Genomic DNA, 11,914 nt, shown 5'->3' on the forward strand with positions numbered 1-11,914 from the left:
GTGGGGGTCGCAGTGCATGACGGGATGGGGAAATTTGTGGGGCGGGTGGGGGGCGCCGGCCGGGGCGGGTGCACGCGGACAGCGAGAGGTGGGTCCCCCCAGGGCTCGGGGGGTGGCACCTAGGGGTGTAATGGGGGGCAGAGGGGGTGGGGGTCTGGGAGAAGGGGTCAGGGCAGAGCTTGGGGTGCAATGGGGCAGAGGGCGGAGCTGGCAGGGGGGTGGGAGAAAGGGGTCAGGGCAGAGCTTGGGGTGCAATGGGGCGGAGGGTGGAGCTGGCGGGGGGGCGGGAGAAATGGGGCAGGGCAGAGCTTGGGGTGCAATGGGGCAGAGGGTGGAGCTGGCAGGGGGGTGGGGAGAAAGGGGTCAGGGCAGAGATGGGGTGCAGTGGGGCAGAGGGTGGAGCTGGCAGGGGGGTGGGAAGAAAGGGGTCAGGGCAGAGCTTGGGGTGCAATGGGGCAGAGAGGAGAGCTGGCGGGGGGGTGGGAGAAAGGGGTCAGGGCAGAGCTTGGGGTGCAGTGGGGCAGAGGGTGGAGCTGGCAGGGGGTGGGAGAAAGGGGTCAGGGCAGAGCTAGGGGTGCAATGGGGCAGAGGGTGGAGCTGGCTGGGGGTGGGAGAAAGGGGTCAGGGCAGAGCTTGGGGTGCAATGGGGCGGAGGGTGGAGCTGGCGGGGGGGTGGGAAGAAAGGGGTCAGGGCAGAGATGGGGTGCAGTGGGGCAGAGGGTGGAGCTGGCAGGGGGTGGGAAGAAAGGGGTCAGGGCAGAGCTTGGGGTGCAATGGGGCAGAGGGTGGAGCTGGCAGGGCGGGGGAGAAAGGGGTCAGGGCAGAGATGGGGTGCAGTGGGGCAGAGGGTGGAGCTGGCAGGGGGGGGGAGAAAGGGGTCAGGGCAGAGATGGGGTGCAATGGGGCAGAGGGTGGAGCTGGCTGGGGGGGCGGGAGAAATGGGGCAGGGCAGAGCTTGGGGTGCAGTGGGGCAGAGGGTGGAGCTGGCTGGGGGGGGCAGGAGAAATGGGGCAGGGCAGAGCTAGGGGTGCAATGGGGCAGAGGGTGGAGCTGGCGGGGGGGGGAGAAAGGGGTCAGGGCAGAGATGGGGTGCAGTGGGGCAGAGGGTGGAGCTGGAAGGGGGGTGGGGAGAAGGGTCAGGGCAGAGCTGGGGTGCAATGGGGCAGAGAGGAGAGCTGGCAGGGGCTGGGAGAAGGGGGCAGGGCAGAGAGGGCAGCTGGCGGGGTGGGGAGAAAGGGGTCAGGGCAGAGCTTGGGGTGCAATGGAGCAGAGAGGAGAGCTGGCAAGGGGGGGTGGGAGAAATGGGGAAGGGCAGAGCCAGGGTGTACCTGGGGCAGAGGGGGCCCCGGGAGCGGGAGGGCAGTGCCTGGGGGTATAGGTGTGGGGCAGACGGGCGCGAGGCGCGAGCTCCCTCGACCTCGGGGTGCGGAGCAGCGGGGCTGGGCCGAGCTCTCCTGGAAGAGCTGTTTCCCACGGTGCAGCCGGGCAGCGCGTTGGGAAGTCGGCCCCACGGCGGGAGGGCGCGTGCGTCCGACGGGAGACGCGGGCGGTGGGCGCTTGGGTTTTTCACCAGACGGGGAAAGGGCTGAGTCTCAGTAACGGCGCCGGCAGAGGCGGTGGCTCTCGGCTGTGCCGTGCCGTGCCGCGCCGCGCCGTGCCGAGCCGTGCCGTGCCGTGCCGTGCCGTGCCGTGCCGCGATCTCCCCTGCTGCCTTCCAGGCGATGGACTCGGTGGGGAAGCTGCAGCGTGTCCAGCTGAGATGCAAGAACCTGCACGAGTTCCTGCGGGGGCTGAGCCCCGGGATCCTGGACAAGCTGTACAATCACCCCGCCACCTGCCTGGCCGTCTTCCGGTGTGTGGGGCGCCCCCAGCCCAGGGGCCCATCTACGCCGGCGTCCTGCCTGCCCCCCAGCCCGGCCCAGGGGCCCATCTGCCCCGGCATCCCGCCTGCTCCCTGCCTGCTCCCGCCCACCCCAGGGGCCCATCTACCCCAGCATCCCGCCTGCCCCTCAGCTCAGCCCAGCCCAGGGGCCCATCTACCCCGGCGTCCCGCCTGCCCCCCAGCCCAGGGGCCCATCTACCCTGGTGTCCCGCCTGCTCCCGCCCACCCCAGGGGCCCATGTACCCCGGTGTCCCGCCTGCTCCCGCCCACCCCAGGGGCCCATCTACCCTGGTGTCCTGCCTGCTCCTGCCCACCCCAGGGGCCCATCTACCCTGGCGTCCCGCCTCCCTGCCTGGCCTGGGAGGTCTCGCCTGGGCGGAGCCAAGTGGAGCCGCCCAATCGAGCGCCCCTGAGGCCTGGATTTGTGTTTCCCAGCGAGCTGCCGGGATTGGCTAAGACCTACGTGATGCGGATGCTCTTCCTGGAGCAGCCCCTCCCCCGGGCGGCTGTGGCCTTGTGGGTAAAGAAGGACTACGCCAAGTAAGTCCAGGGACGGGGGTCGGGGACCTCGGATACTGAGCGGGGGGTACAGTGCCCCCCCGCCCCTCTGAGCCAGTATGTTCCCCTGACCCTGGATTGGGGAGGGTGCCCTGAAGAAGGGGACGGTCCTGGGCCCCCTTTCCCGCCACCCCGAGCCAGCCAATCCGTGCCCGGATCACAACCGGCGCCCCATTTCCCGCCGCCCGAGCCAGCCAATCCCTGCCCGGATCACAACCGGCGCCCCGTTTCCCGCCGCCCGAGCCAGCCAATCCCTGCCTGGATCACAGCCCCTAGAGGGGAAAGTTCCATTTCACACACCCCCAGAGCCAGCCAATCCCAGGCTGGATCAGAGCTGGCACCCCCCCCCAGATGGGGCCCTGGGCCCCATTTCCTGCCACCCTGAGCCAGCCAATCCCTGCCCAGATCACAGCTGGTGCCCCGTTTCCCGCCGCCCAAGCCAGCCAATCCCTGCCCAGGTCACAACCGGCTCCCCCCCTTTCCCGCTGCCCAAGCCAACCAATCCCTGCCCAGATCACAGCTGGCGCCCCGTTTCCCGCCACCCGAGCCAGCCAATCCCTGCCCAGATCACAGCCGGCGCCCCCCCTTTCCCGCTGCCCAAGCCAGCCAATCCCAGGCCGGATCAGAGCCGGCGCCCCGCAGCGGGGAACGACCCCGTATCCCCTGGGTTCATCCAGCCCCCCAGCGCCAGTGGGAGACATGACCCTCCCAGTGCTAAATCCCTTCCTGCCCCCTGGCTGGGGCCCAGCCGCTGCCCTGCGCCCTGGGGGCTGCTGGGGGCGCGTAGCTGACGGGGGTGGGCTGTCGCCCCAGGGAGCAGGAGGAGAGCTCCGACGTCCTGCTGGGCCTGCGGCTCTGGCACACCCAGCTGCTCCCGGGGGGCCTGCAGGGGCTGGTCCTGAACCCCATCTTCAAGGAGAACCTGCGCATCGCCTTGCTGGGCGGGTGAGTGCCTGGGGCGGGGGCGGCCGTGGGGCAGCGAGTGTGCGACGGTGGGGGGCTGGAGGTTGTGCAGAGACTGGCCCCTTGGGCAGCCAGCTGCCTGAATTGTTTCGGTTCCTCTGGCACCCCCACGGGGCTGTCGCGAGCCTCCCTGCCTGGAGTGGGAAACTGAGGCACAGGGAGGGGGCGGGATCGGCTGTGATGAAAGCGGTCGTTCTCAGGCCTGGGAGTGGAACCCAGGAGTCCTGGCTCCCGGCCCCCCCCCCGGCTCTAACTAGATCCCACACCCCTCCCAGAGCCGAGATCAGAACTGGACCTGGTCTCTGGGCCAAACAGAGTCATTTCATAGGGCAGCCCAGTGGGTGGGGGGGAACCAGCACTGCTGGGTTCTGTGTGGGGCAGTGGGTTAGAACAAAGGGCGGGGCTGGGGAGCCAGGACTCCTGGGTTCTATGTGGGGCAGTGGGTTAGAACAGATGGGGGGCTGGGGAACCAGGACTCCTGGGTTCTATGCGGGGCAGTGGGTTAGAACAGATGGGGGGCTGGGGAACCAGGACTCCTGGGTTCTATGCGGGGCGGTGGGTTAGAACAGATGGGGGGCTGGGGAACCAGGACTCCTGGGTTCTATGCAGGGCGATGGGTTAGAACAGATGGGGGGCTGGGGAACCAGGACTCCTGGGTTCTATGCGGGGCGGTGGGTTAGAACAAAGGGGGGGCTGGGGAACTAGGACTCCTGGGTTCTCTCCTCAGCTGTCCCCTGGCCTTGGGCACGTTGCCCTGTTAGAGGCACCTGCAGGTCACCCCCGTGTCCACCCCGGTGAACCTGTTTTGTGTCTCGTAGGGGCAAGGCCTGGTCGGACGACACCAGCCAGCTGGGCCCAGACAAGCACGCCCGGGACGTCCCCTCGCTGGATAAATATGCCGAAGAGCGGTGGGAGGTGAGTTCTGGGAACACCCTGGGCTGACCCCAAGGGGATCCAGGAGTCCTGCCTCCCAGCCCCCCTTGCTCTAACCACTAGACCCCACTGCCTTCCTGGAGCTGCAGATGGAACCCAGCCGTCCTGGCTGCCGAACAGTGACGCAGCGCAGCGCTCACTCCCCCAGCACTGAGATGCGCCCACCTCTGGGGTGAGGCGGCCGGGGAACAGCCCGACAGTGACACGACTCAGGGCTCACTCCGCCAGCGCTGAGATGTGCCCACCTCTGGGGTGGGGAACAGTGACACGGCTCAGGACTCACTCCCCCAGCGCTGAGATGCGCCCACCTCTGGGGTGGGGAACAGCCCGACAGTGACACGGCTTAGGACTCACTCCCCCAGCGCTGAGATGCGCCCACCTCTGGGGTGGGGAACAGCCCAACAGCAACAATGACCTCTCTGTGTCCTGCTGCCCAGGTGATCCTGCATTTCATGGTGGGCTCCCCCAGCGCCGCGGTCAGCCAGGATCTCGCCCAGCTGCTCACCCAGGCCGGGCTGATGAAGAGGTGAGTGGGGACACGGGGCTAGGCAGGCTGTGGGACACCCCCGACCCCAGCTCCCCTCCGGCCCCTAGTGGCTGTGGTGACCCAGCCCCCCAGTCCCAGGGGTGCTGAGTCCTGACCCCCATCTCTCCCCCACCCGCTAGCAGCGAACCCGGAGAGCCCCCCTGCATCACCTCGGCCGGCTTCCAGTTCCTGCTGCTGGACACGGCCTCCCAGCTCTGGTACTTCATGCTGCAGTATCTGCAGTCTGCCGAGGTGAGATCTCGCCCCTCCCCCCTTGGTCGCTCCCCACTGCCCCCCCCCAGCTGTTTTAACCCCTCGGCTTCACCCCCCCCACAGACCCGAGGCATGGACCTTGTGGAGATCCTCTCCTTCCTCTTCCAGCTCAGCTTCTCCACCCTGGGCAAGGTAAGGCTGGCGCAACACCAGCCCCCACCGCTCTAACCACTGGACACCGCCGCCCGCCCAGAGCTGGGGACAGGATCCAGGAGTCCTGGCTCCCATCTCCCCTGCTCTAAAAGACACCACTGCCCTCCCCGGCCCAGGGATAGAACCCAGGAGTCCTGGCTCCCAGCTCCCCCCACCTGTCTCTGCTGGGGTTTGGATCAGCTCTGCAAGGTCAGAAGGAGGACAGAGAGGCCGGTCCACCCCGATGTTCTCCACAGGAGACCGGCCGGCAGTTCACTTGACGATCCCCATTGTAGCGGCTGAGAGGCTGGCAGGAAAGATTACCACGACCGGCTGTTCCCTGTCCATGGGCAGAGATTCCAAAGCCCACAGCCGGGGGTTTTATTCCTCCTGGCGGTGCACTTCGGCTCATGCCGCGGTGCACAGAGCCAAATCTGCCCCACCCACGGATAGGAAAACACCCACGTGGGGCTGGCGAAGACAAGCGGGATTCCACACCGCGCCGTTCGTGCAGCTGGGGAAACTGAGGCACTGCGCGACCCAGCGGCTTGCTCGGGGCGACACGAGTTTGGCCCCGATCTCCCGACTTCCAGCCCTGACCGGCGTTGGCTCGGGCGGCCGCCCTGGAGAAATTACGGCGACGTCCGCGCCGCGGAAAGAAGTCGATTTCAGACCAGAATCGTCGTAATACCGTCGACTTCTTTCCCGGGCGTAGGCTGAGCCTCCGTCCCACACGCTGAGCCCAGAGGGGGCTGTTTGTCCTGCGTCTTCACCAGACGCGCCAAATCCAGCTCTGGAAGACGGACCTCAGCGGGTCGATCTTCCAGGACGTCTAGCCAAGCCCTCAGGTGCCGCCCAGCTGAGGAGCCGGACGCCCCCGTCCGGAGATCAGCCCTAAAACGCCGTCTCCGTCACGGACACCCTGAGCAAGCCGCTGTGTTTCTCCTGGTGCTGCACGTCGGCTTGTGCCGAAACCTGGGACTGACCCACTAGCACTCCCATCCCTCCGCTAACCACCTGCCCTGGGGAAAACATGGGTCGGGTCAGGTCCGCTGAGGGCAGCCCAGAGAAGGGAAGGGTGTGAAATTAACCAGGCTGGTCAGTTTCGTGCTGTGGGGCCAGAGAATGCAGGTGGGTGACGGGTGTTGGGCCAGAGCAAGGTCCCTCACCGTGGGGCAGAGCTAGGGGAGCGATCCTGGTTACACGGGAGCCTCACAGCGGCGTCCCTGTGTCTTGGCTCCCCCTTCCCCGCCCGCAGGATTACTCGGTGGAGGGGATGAGCGACTCACTGCTCAGTTTTCTTCAGCACCTTCGGGAATTTGGTCTGGTCTTCCAGAGGAAGGTACGTGGGGATGGACTGAGGGGCACCGGCAGGGCTGGGGGGAGCCCTGGGCTGGGACGCAGGGGGCTGTGGGTCGGGAGTGAGGGGCAGCAGCAGAGCTGGGGGTGAGGGGCGCTGGCAGGGATGGGGGAGCCCAGAGCCGGGCAGAGCTGGGGGTGGGAGTGAGGGGCGCTGGCAGGGCTGGGGGAGCCTGGGGCTGGGCAGAGCTGGGGGTCAGGAGCGAGGGGCACCGGCAGGGTCAGGCAGAGCTGGGGGCCGGGTGTGAGGGGCACCGGCAGGGCTGGGGGCGCCTGGGTCCGGGCTGGGAGTGTGGGGCACTGGCAGGGCTGGGCAGAGCTGGGGGTCGGGAGTGAGGGGAACCAGCAGGGCTGGAGGAGTCTGTGGCTGAGCAGGGCTGGGGGTGCCCAGGTCTGGGCAGGGCTGGGGCTGGGAGTGAGGGGCCCCGGCAGGGCTGGGGGCGCCCAGGTCTGGGCAGGGCTGGGGCTGGGAGTGAGGGGCCCCGGCAGGGCTGGAGGAGCCCGGGGCTGGGAGTGAGGGGCCCCGGCAGGGCTGGGGGCGCCCAGGTCTGGGCAGGGCTGGGGCTGGGAGTGAGGGGCCCCGGCAGGGCTGGGGGCGCCCGGGGCTGGGAGTGAGGGGCCCCGGCAGGGCTGGGGGTGCCCAGGTCTGGGCAGGGCTGGGGCTGGGAGTGAGGGGCCCCGGCAGGGTCAGGCAGAGCTGGGGGCCGGGAGTGAGGGGCCCCGGCAGGGCTGGGGGTGCCCGGGGCCGGGCAGGGCCGGGGCTGGGAGTGAGGGGCCCCGGCAGGGCTGGGGGCGCCCGGGGCTGGGAGTGAGGGGCCCCGGCAGGGCTGGGGGTGCCCAGGTCTGGGCAGGGCTGGGGCTGGGAGTGAGGGGCCCCGGCAGGGCTGGGGGTGCCCAGGTCTGGGCAGGGCCGGGGCTGGGAGTGAGGGGCCCCGGCAGGGCTGGGGGCGCCCGGGGCTGGGAGTGAGGGGCCCCGGCAGGGCTGCGCATGGCACACGAGTCTCCGCAGACACCCCCGTTCCCTCCCGGCAGCGGAAGTCGCGGCGCTATTACCCCACCCGCCTGGCCATTAACCTGTCCTCGGGCATCTCCGGCACCACCACAGACACCCACAACCAGGGCTTCATCGTGGTGGAGACCAACTACAGGATCTACGCCTACACAGGTCGGGGTCCTGGCCTGGGGCCGCCCCCCACATCCCTCCCTCCCGGCGGCCTCCTTCCGGAGCCTGTGGCTGTCCCGTGGGAGGGGTGGGGGGACGGAGAGAAGCCCCTGCCTCCTACAGTACAGTGAGGCGGGACTGGGAGCCAGGCGGGCTGGGCTGTGCCCCAGCTCTGGGAGGGGAGCGTGGCCTAGTGGTGGGGCGGGGGGGGCGCGAAGAGCCAAGACCCCCAGGTTCTATCCAGCATTGCGTTTGTCTGTGGGTGCGTGGGAACGACTCCTGTGTCCGCCGCTACGGAGGGGAAGTGCGACACCTTTACCCCCATCTCGAGGCCGGTAACAAACCTCGCCCCATCCCTGGACAGCGTGGGGCTGAGGGGCTCAGGGCAGGGCTGCAGGGGGTGAGCGCTCCGGCTGGGGGAGAGCACAGACCCGGGGCTGGACAGCCGGCCGTGCAGCGGGGAGAGAAGCCAGGCGCCGAGACAGCGTTCCCGTTCGTCTTTTCTGCCCAGGCGCGGAATAATTTTATGGGCGCACCGGGCCAGGCGCACCACCAGGAGAAAGACACAACGCAGCGGTGGGCACGCTGTTAATCACCTGGGAGGCGCTGGAATCTCTCCTGGACTCCTGGGTTCCTTTGCCAGGTCTCTGGGACTTTCGGGGCCTCGTGCCTCATTTCCCACTCCCCTCCCCGCCCACCCTGACCGTGTCTCCTCCCCTTCCGCCGCCCCAGACTCGGAGTTGCAGATTGCCCTCATCGCGCTCTTCTCCGAGATGCAGTACCGCTTCCCCAACCTGGTGGTGGCCCAGGTGACCCGCGAGAGCGTCCAGCAGGCCATTGCCAACGGCATCACGGCCGAGCAGGTGAGGGGCAGACGGTCGGGGCGGTGGGGGGAAGGTTCTGGGATCCTTCCCCAGCTGTCCCAAGCTCCGGGAAAGCAGTGGGGCCTAGTGGTTGGGATGCGGGGGGGTGTTGGGGAGCCCGTCTCCAGCCCTAGTGCTCACCCCAGCAAGGGGGCGATCTGATTACGGGAAAGGATCAGCCAAGACTTTTGTGGGGGGAAGGAGAGGCTGTGGGGGGCCAGCGATAACCCTGTCTCCTCTGCCTGCAGATCATCCACTTCCTACGGACCAGAGCGCACCCCGTGATGCTGAGACAGGTGAGGTGGTGGGGGCTGGGAGCCAGGACTCCTGGGTCCCACCCTGGCTCTGGGAAGCGATTGAGGTCTCCTGGTTAGAGCAGTGGGGGGCTGGGAGCCAGGACTCCTGGGTTCCATCTGTGGCTCTGGGAGGGCAGTGGGGTCGAGGGGGGTTAGGAACCAGGATTCCTGGGTCCCCAGCCTGTGTCTCCCTAACTCTGAAGGGCTGGAAGGGACTTGCCCTGGCAGAGGCGAAAGGAGCTGGGGTAACGTGGCTGATCCTTGAGCCAGCGAGAGGTGAAGGAGAAGTGGGGGTAGAAACAGGCGAGGGCCCAGGGACTGGGCAGGGGACAGATCCCTAGTGACCAGGGCCCTGTGGGTGGCAGCTGAACGACCCCTCCCCTGTTCCCTCTGCAGACCCCGGTGCTGCCCCCGACCATCACGGATCAGATCCGGCTCTGGGAGCTGGAGCGCGACCGGCTGCGCTTCTCCGAGGGTAAGTGCCTCGCGGGCCGGGCTGGGCGCCGGCAGCGGGGAAGGGGCGCTGTCCTGGCGGCATCTGATGGCTGTCTCTTCCCTTCTCTCCCCGCGCAGGTGTGCTGTACAACCAGTTCCTGTCCCAGGTGGACTTCGAGCTGCTGCGCAACCACGCCCGGGACCTGGGGGTGCTGATCTTCGAGAACCCGGCCAAGCGCCTCATGGTGGTGACCCCCGCCGGCCACTCCGACGTCAAGCGGTTCTGGAAGAGGCAGAAGCAGAGCTCCTAAGGGGACCCGGGGCCTGGCCCTGCCCCACCGGCCGAGGGAGACGCCACTGGACGTCTGGGGGAACCCAGGGGCTTCAGCAACGGTTAAATCGCAGCATTTTCTATTCCCACTCGTCATCCCCTAACCTGGGTGGATCTCTGTGCCCCTGCCTTGCCCGCAGCTGGGGCATTACGTGCTGGAGTAGCCCCCTTTCTGCCCCTCACGGGGCAGGGGCTAACTGTGGGGTGCTACTTCGCCGACCAGGCCGGAGCCCCTGGGTTTGCAGGAGGGGATGCACCTTCCAAGGCATGGCTTAGGGCTGCGGTCGCATTAGACGTGGGGGTGGCATGTCTGCCCCCGGACATCTGTGGGGTGACCCAGGTTCCCTCTCCCCCGGTGTAAAGCAGGAGTAGCTCAATTGAAGTCACACCCAATTTGCACCAGCGGTGACTGGAGTGACCCGATTCACCCTGGCCCAGCGACGGCAGAGCTGGATTGATTCCCTGCTGGCTCCGCAGGGGGGTCTCTGGATTTACACGCGGGGGCCGAGCCGAGCCAGGAGAATCCAGCCCATCACTTGTAAATAGGATTATTTTGTTTAGCAGTTGAAGAATAGACTGAATAAAGCTCCCATTTGAAAGCTGCTGTGCTCGCCGTTGGCTCGGGAGGTGGCAGTGTCCCAGGCTGAGCTGGGACGGCCCTCGCTGGCAGGTGTGTTGAAGCTGGGGGAGCCCTGCCTCGAATTTTCCTGCACGTAGCAGGGTAGCAACCAGCCTAGGCTGTTGGCTACTTAACAGGGCACCCCAGTTGGGTCGCAGAAAAGCCACCGGGGAACATAAAACTCCCCGACATCTCAGCTGGGGGAGCCTGTCCTTAGTCCATCTGTCCTGGAGCACTCGCCACAAAAGAGGGACTTCTGTGGCTGGGGAAAGGAGGAGGTTTCAGCCAGCGAGGGGTGGGAACTGGTGTCTCCTGTAAGCTGAGCACGTGGGTGGCCGCCCAAGAGAGATTCAGGTGCCACTTGGATCAGCAGAGCACCCCCAGCCATCTGTGGTGACAGTGTGTTTCTCGTGGGGGTGCTCACCCGCACATGCCTGGGTGCACGTAAAATTTATCCTACCCATGGCTGGCGGGGGAAAAAAGAAGGACCATTCGTGGGAACGGTGCCAAAACCACACTCCGCCCCCGTGAGCAGGAAAGAGGAGGTGGGATGAAGGCGCAGGACTCCTGGGTTCTATTCCCTCCTCAGCCACGGATCTGGGCTGTGCCACCTGGCCGAAAGGGGACGCGGACTGAGGTGAACGTAACTCAGTGGGGGGGGGGGGTTCCTCGCGTGCCATGTGGCAGCAGTGGCAGTTTGGGTGTTGGGCAGCTGGTGCGTCACTGGGACAGGGCGAGGTAGGGTGCCTGGCTGTGGGTACTTCTGCTGTTCTTACAGTCTCGCTTGTGGGGGGGGGGTCTAATGGCTCAGGGAAACAGGGTCGGCAATAAAACGGACTTTTATCCCCTGCCCTTTGCTTTCCATGGGAAATGTTCGTTAGTCACAAAATCCAGCTGATGGCAAATCAGAATACTGCTGCTTTAAAGCACGGCTGCCTGGCGGCAAGGGGGGAGGGGCTGGCTGTCCTGGGGAGTCCACCCCCCTCGTCCTGGCCGAGGACCAGAGTTGATGGGAGAATGCTCGGTGGTGGATTTAACATGTCTAAGTAGACATCATAAATTGACAGCCGGTTGATCGATCGCTGCCACAGTAATCTATGGTGTAGAGAAGCCAAGCCCCTAGTAAGTTATGCCAGTTTATACTGGTGCAAACCCAGTTATACCCACATAAAAGGGCCTATACCAGAGCACCTGTTCTTTACACTGGGAGGAAGATAAGCTTTACTGGCATAAGGCATCTTCATCCTGGTACAGCTTCCTCCAAACTGGCTTTGTTGTGTAACTGGTGGTGGGGAAAAATCAGACCTCTAACCACCATCACTACAGCAGCGTAACGAGCATAGATCGACCCCTAATTGGAGTCTGTGGACATATATGCAAACCTCTATAATAACAAAGCAACCTTGGTAGCCATGCTGACTGGCAGTGTCAGGGTTAATCCCTTCAAAATAATGGTGCTTTTTTTTTTTTTTTTAAGCATCAGTCCAAGCTTCAGGCTCCACGAGTTGAGCTTTTGGTTTAACTGCGTTGCTTTGTGTTGACGTCACTCAATTCCTGGCGACTAAAAAATGCAACTGATAGG

At 66.0% G+C, this 11,914-nt stretch overlaps 1 protein-coding gene across 1 annotated transcript; it reads left to right on the forward strand.

The window, feature by feature from the left end:
• Window positions 1-42: 42 nt before the first annotated feature.
• On the forward strand, window positions 43-10,315 carry GTF2H4 (general transcription factor IIH subunit 4). The gene is made up of 14 exons (XM_075016787.1): window positions 43-88; window positions 1,719-1,852; window positions 2,318-2,422; window positions 3,254-3,385; window positions 4,222-4,318; window positions 4,774-4,862; window positions 5,003-5,114; window positions 5,199-5,267; window positions 6,526-6,609; window positions 7,659-7,791; window positions 8,521-8,651; window positions 8,900-8,947; window positions 9,344-9,422; window positions 9,521-10,315. Exons 2-14 carry the CDS (start codon window positions 1,722-1,724, stop codon window positions 9,691-9,693), a joined length of 1,383 nt encoding a protein of 460 aa, XP_074872888.1. The 5' UTR covers window positions 43-88; window positions 1,719-1,721; the 3' UTR covers window positions 9,694-10,315.
• Window positions 10,316-11,914: the final 1,599 nt, after the last annotated feature.

The sequence above is a fragment of the Carettochelys insculpta genome, chromosome 22 (assembly GCF_033958435.1).
Source record: "Carettochelys insculpta isolate YL-2023 chromosome 22, ASM3395843v1, whole genome shotgun sequence".
NCBI classification, from domain to species: Eukaryota; Metazoa; Chordata; order Testudines; family Carettochelyidae; genus Carettochelys; species Carettochelys insculpta.

Coding starts and splice junctions, on each gene's coding strand:
- GTF2H4 (XM_075016787.1), top strand. CDS start 1,722: ATGGACTCGGTGGGGAAGCTGCAGCGTGTCCAGCTGAGATGCAAGAAC. Junction 2,423..3,253: donor GTAAAGAAGGACTACGCCAA/GTAAGTCCAGGG, acceptor CTGTCGCCCCAG/GGAGCAGGAGGAGAGCTCCG. Junction 9,423..9,520: donor CCGGCTGCGCTTCTCCGAGG/GTAAGTGCCTCG, acceptor CTCCCCGCGCAG/GTGTGCTGTACAACCAGTTC.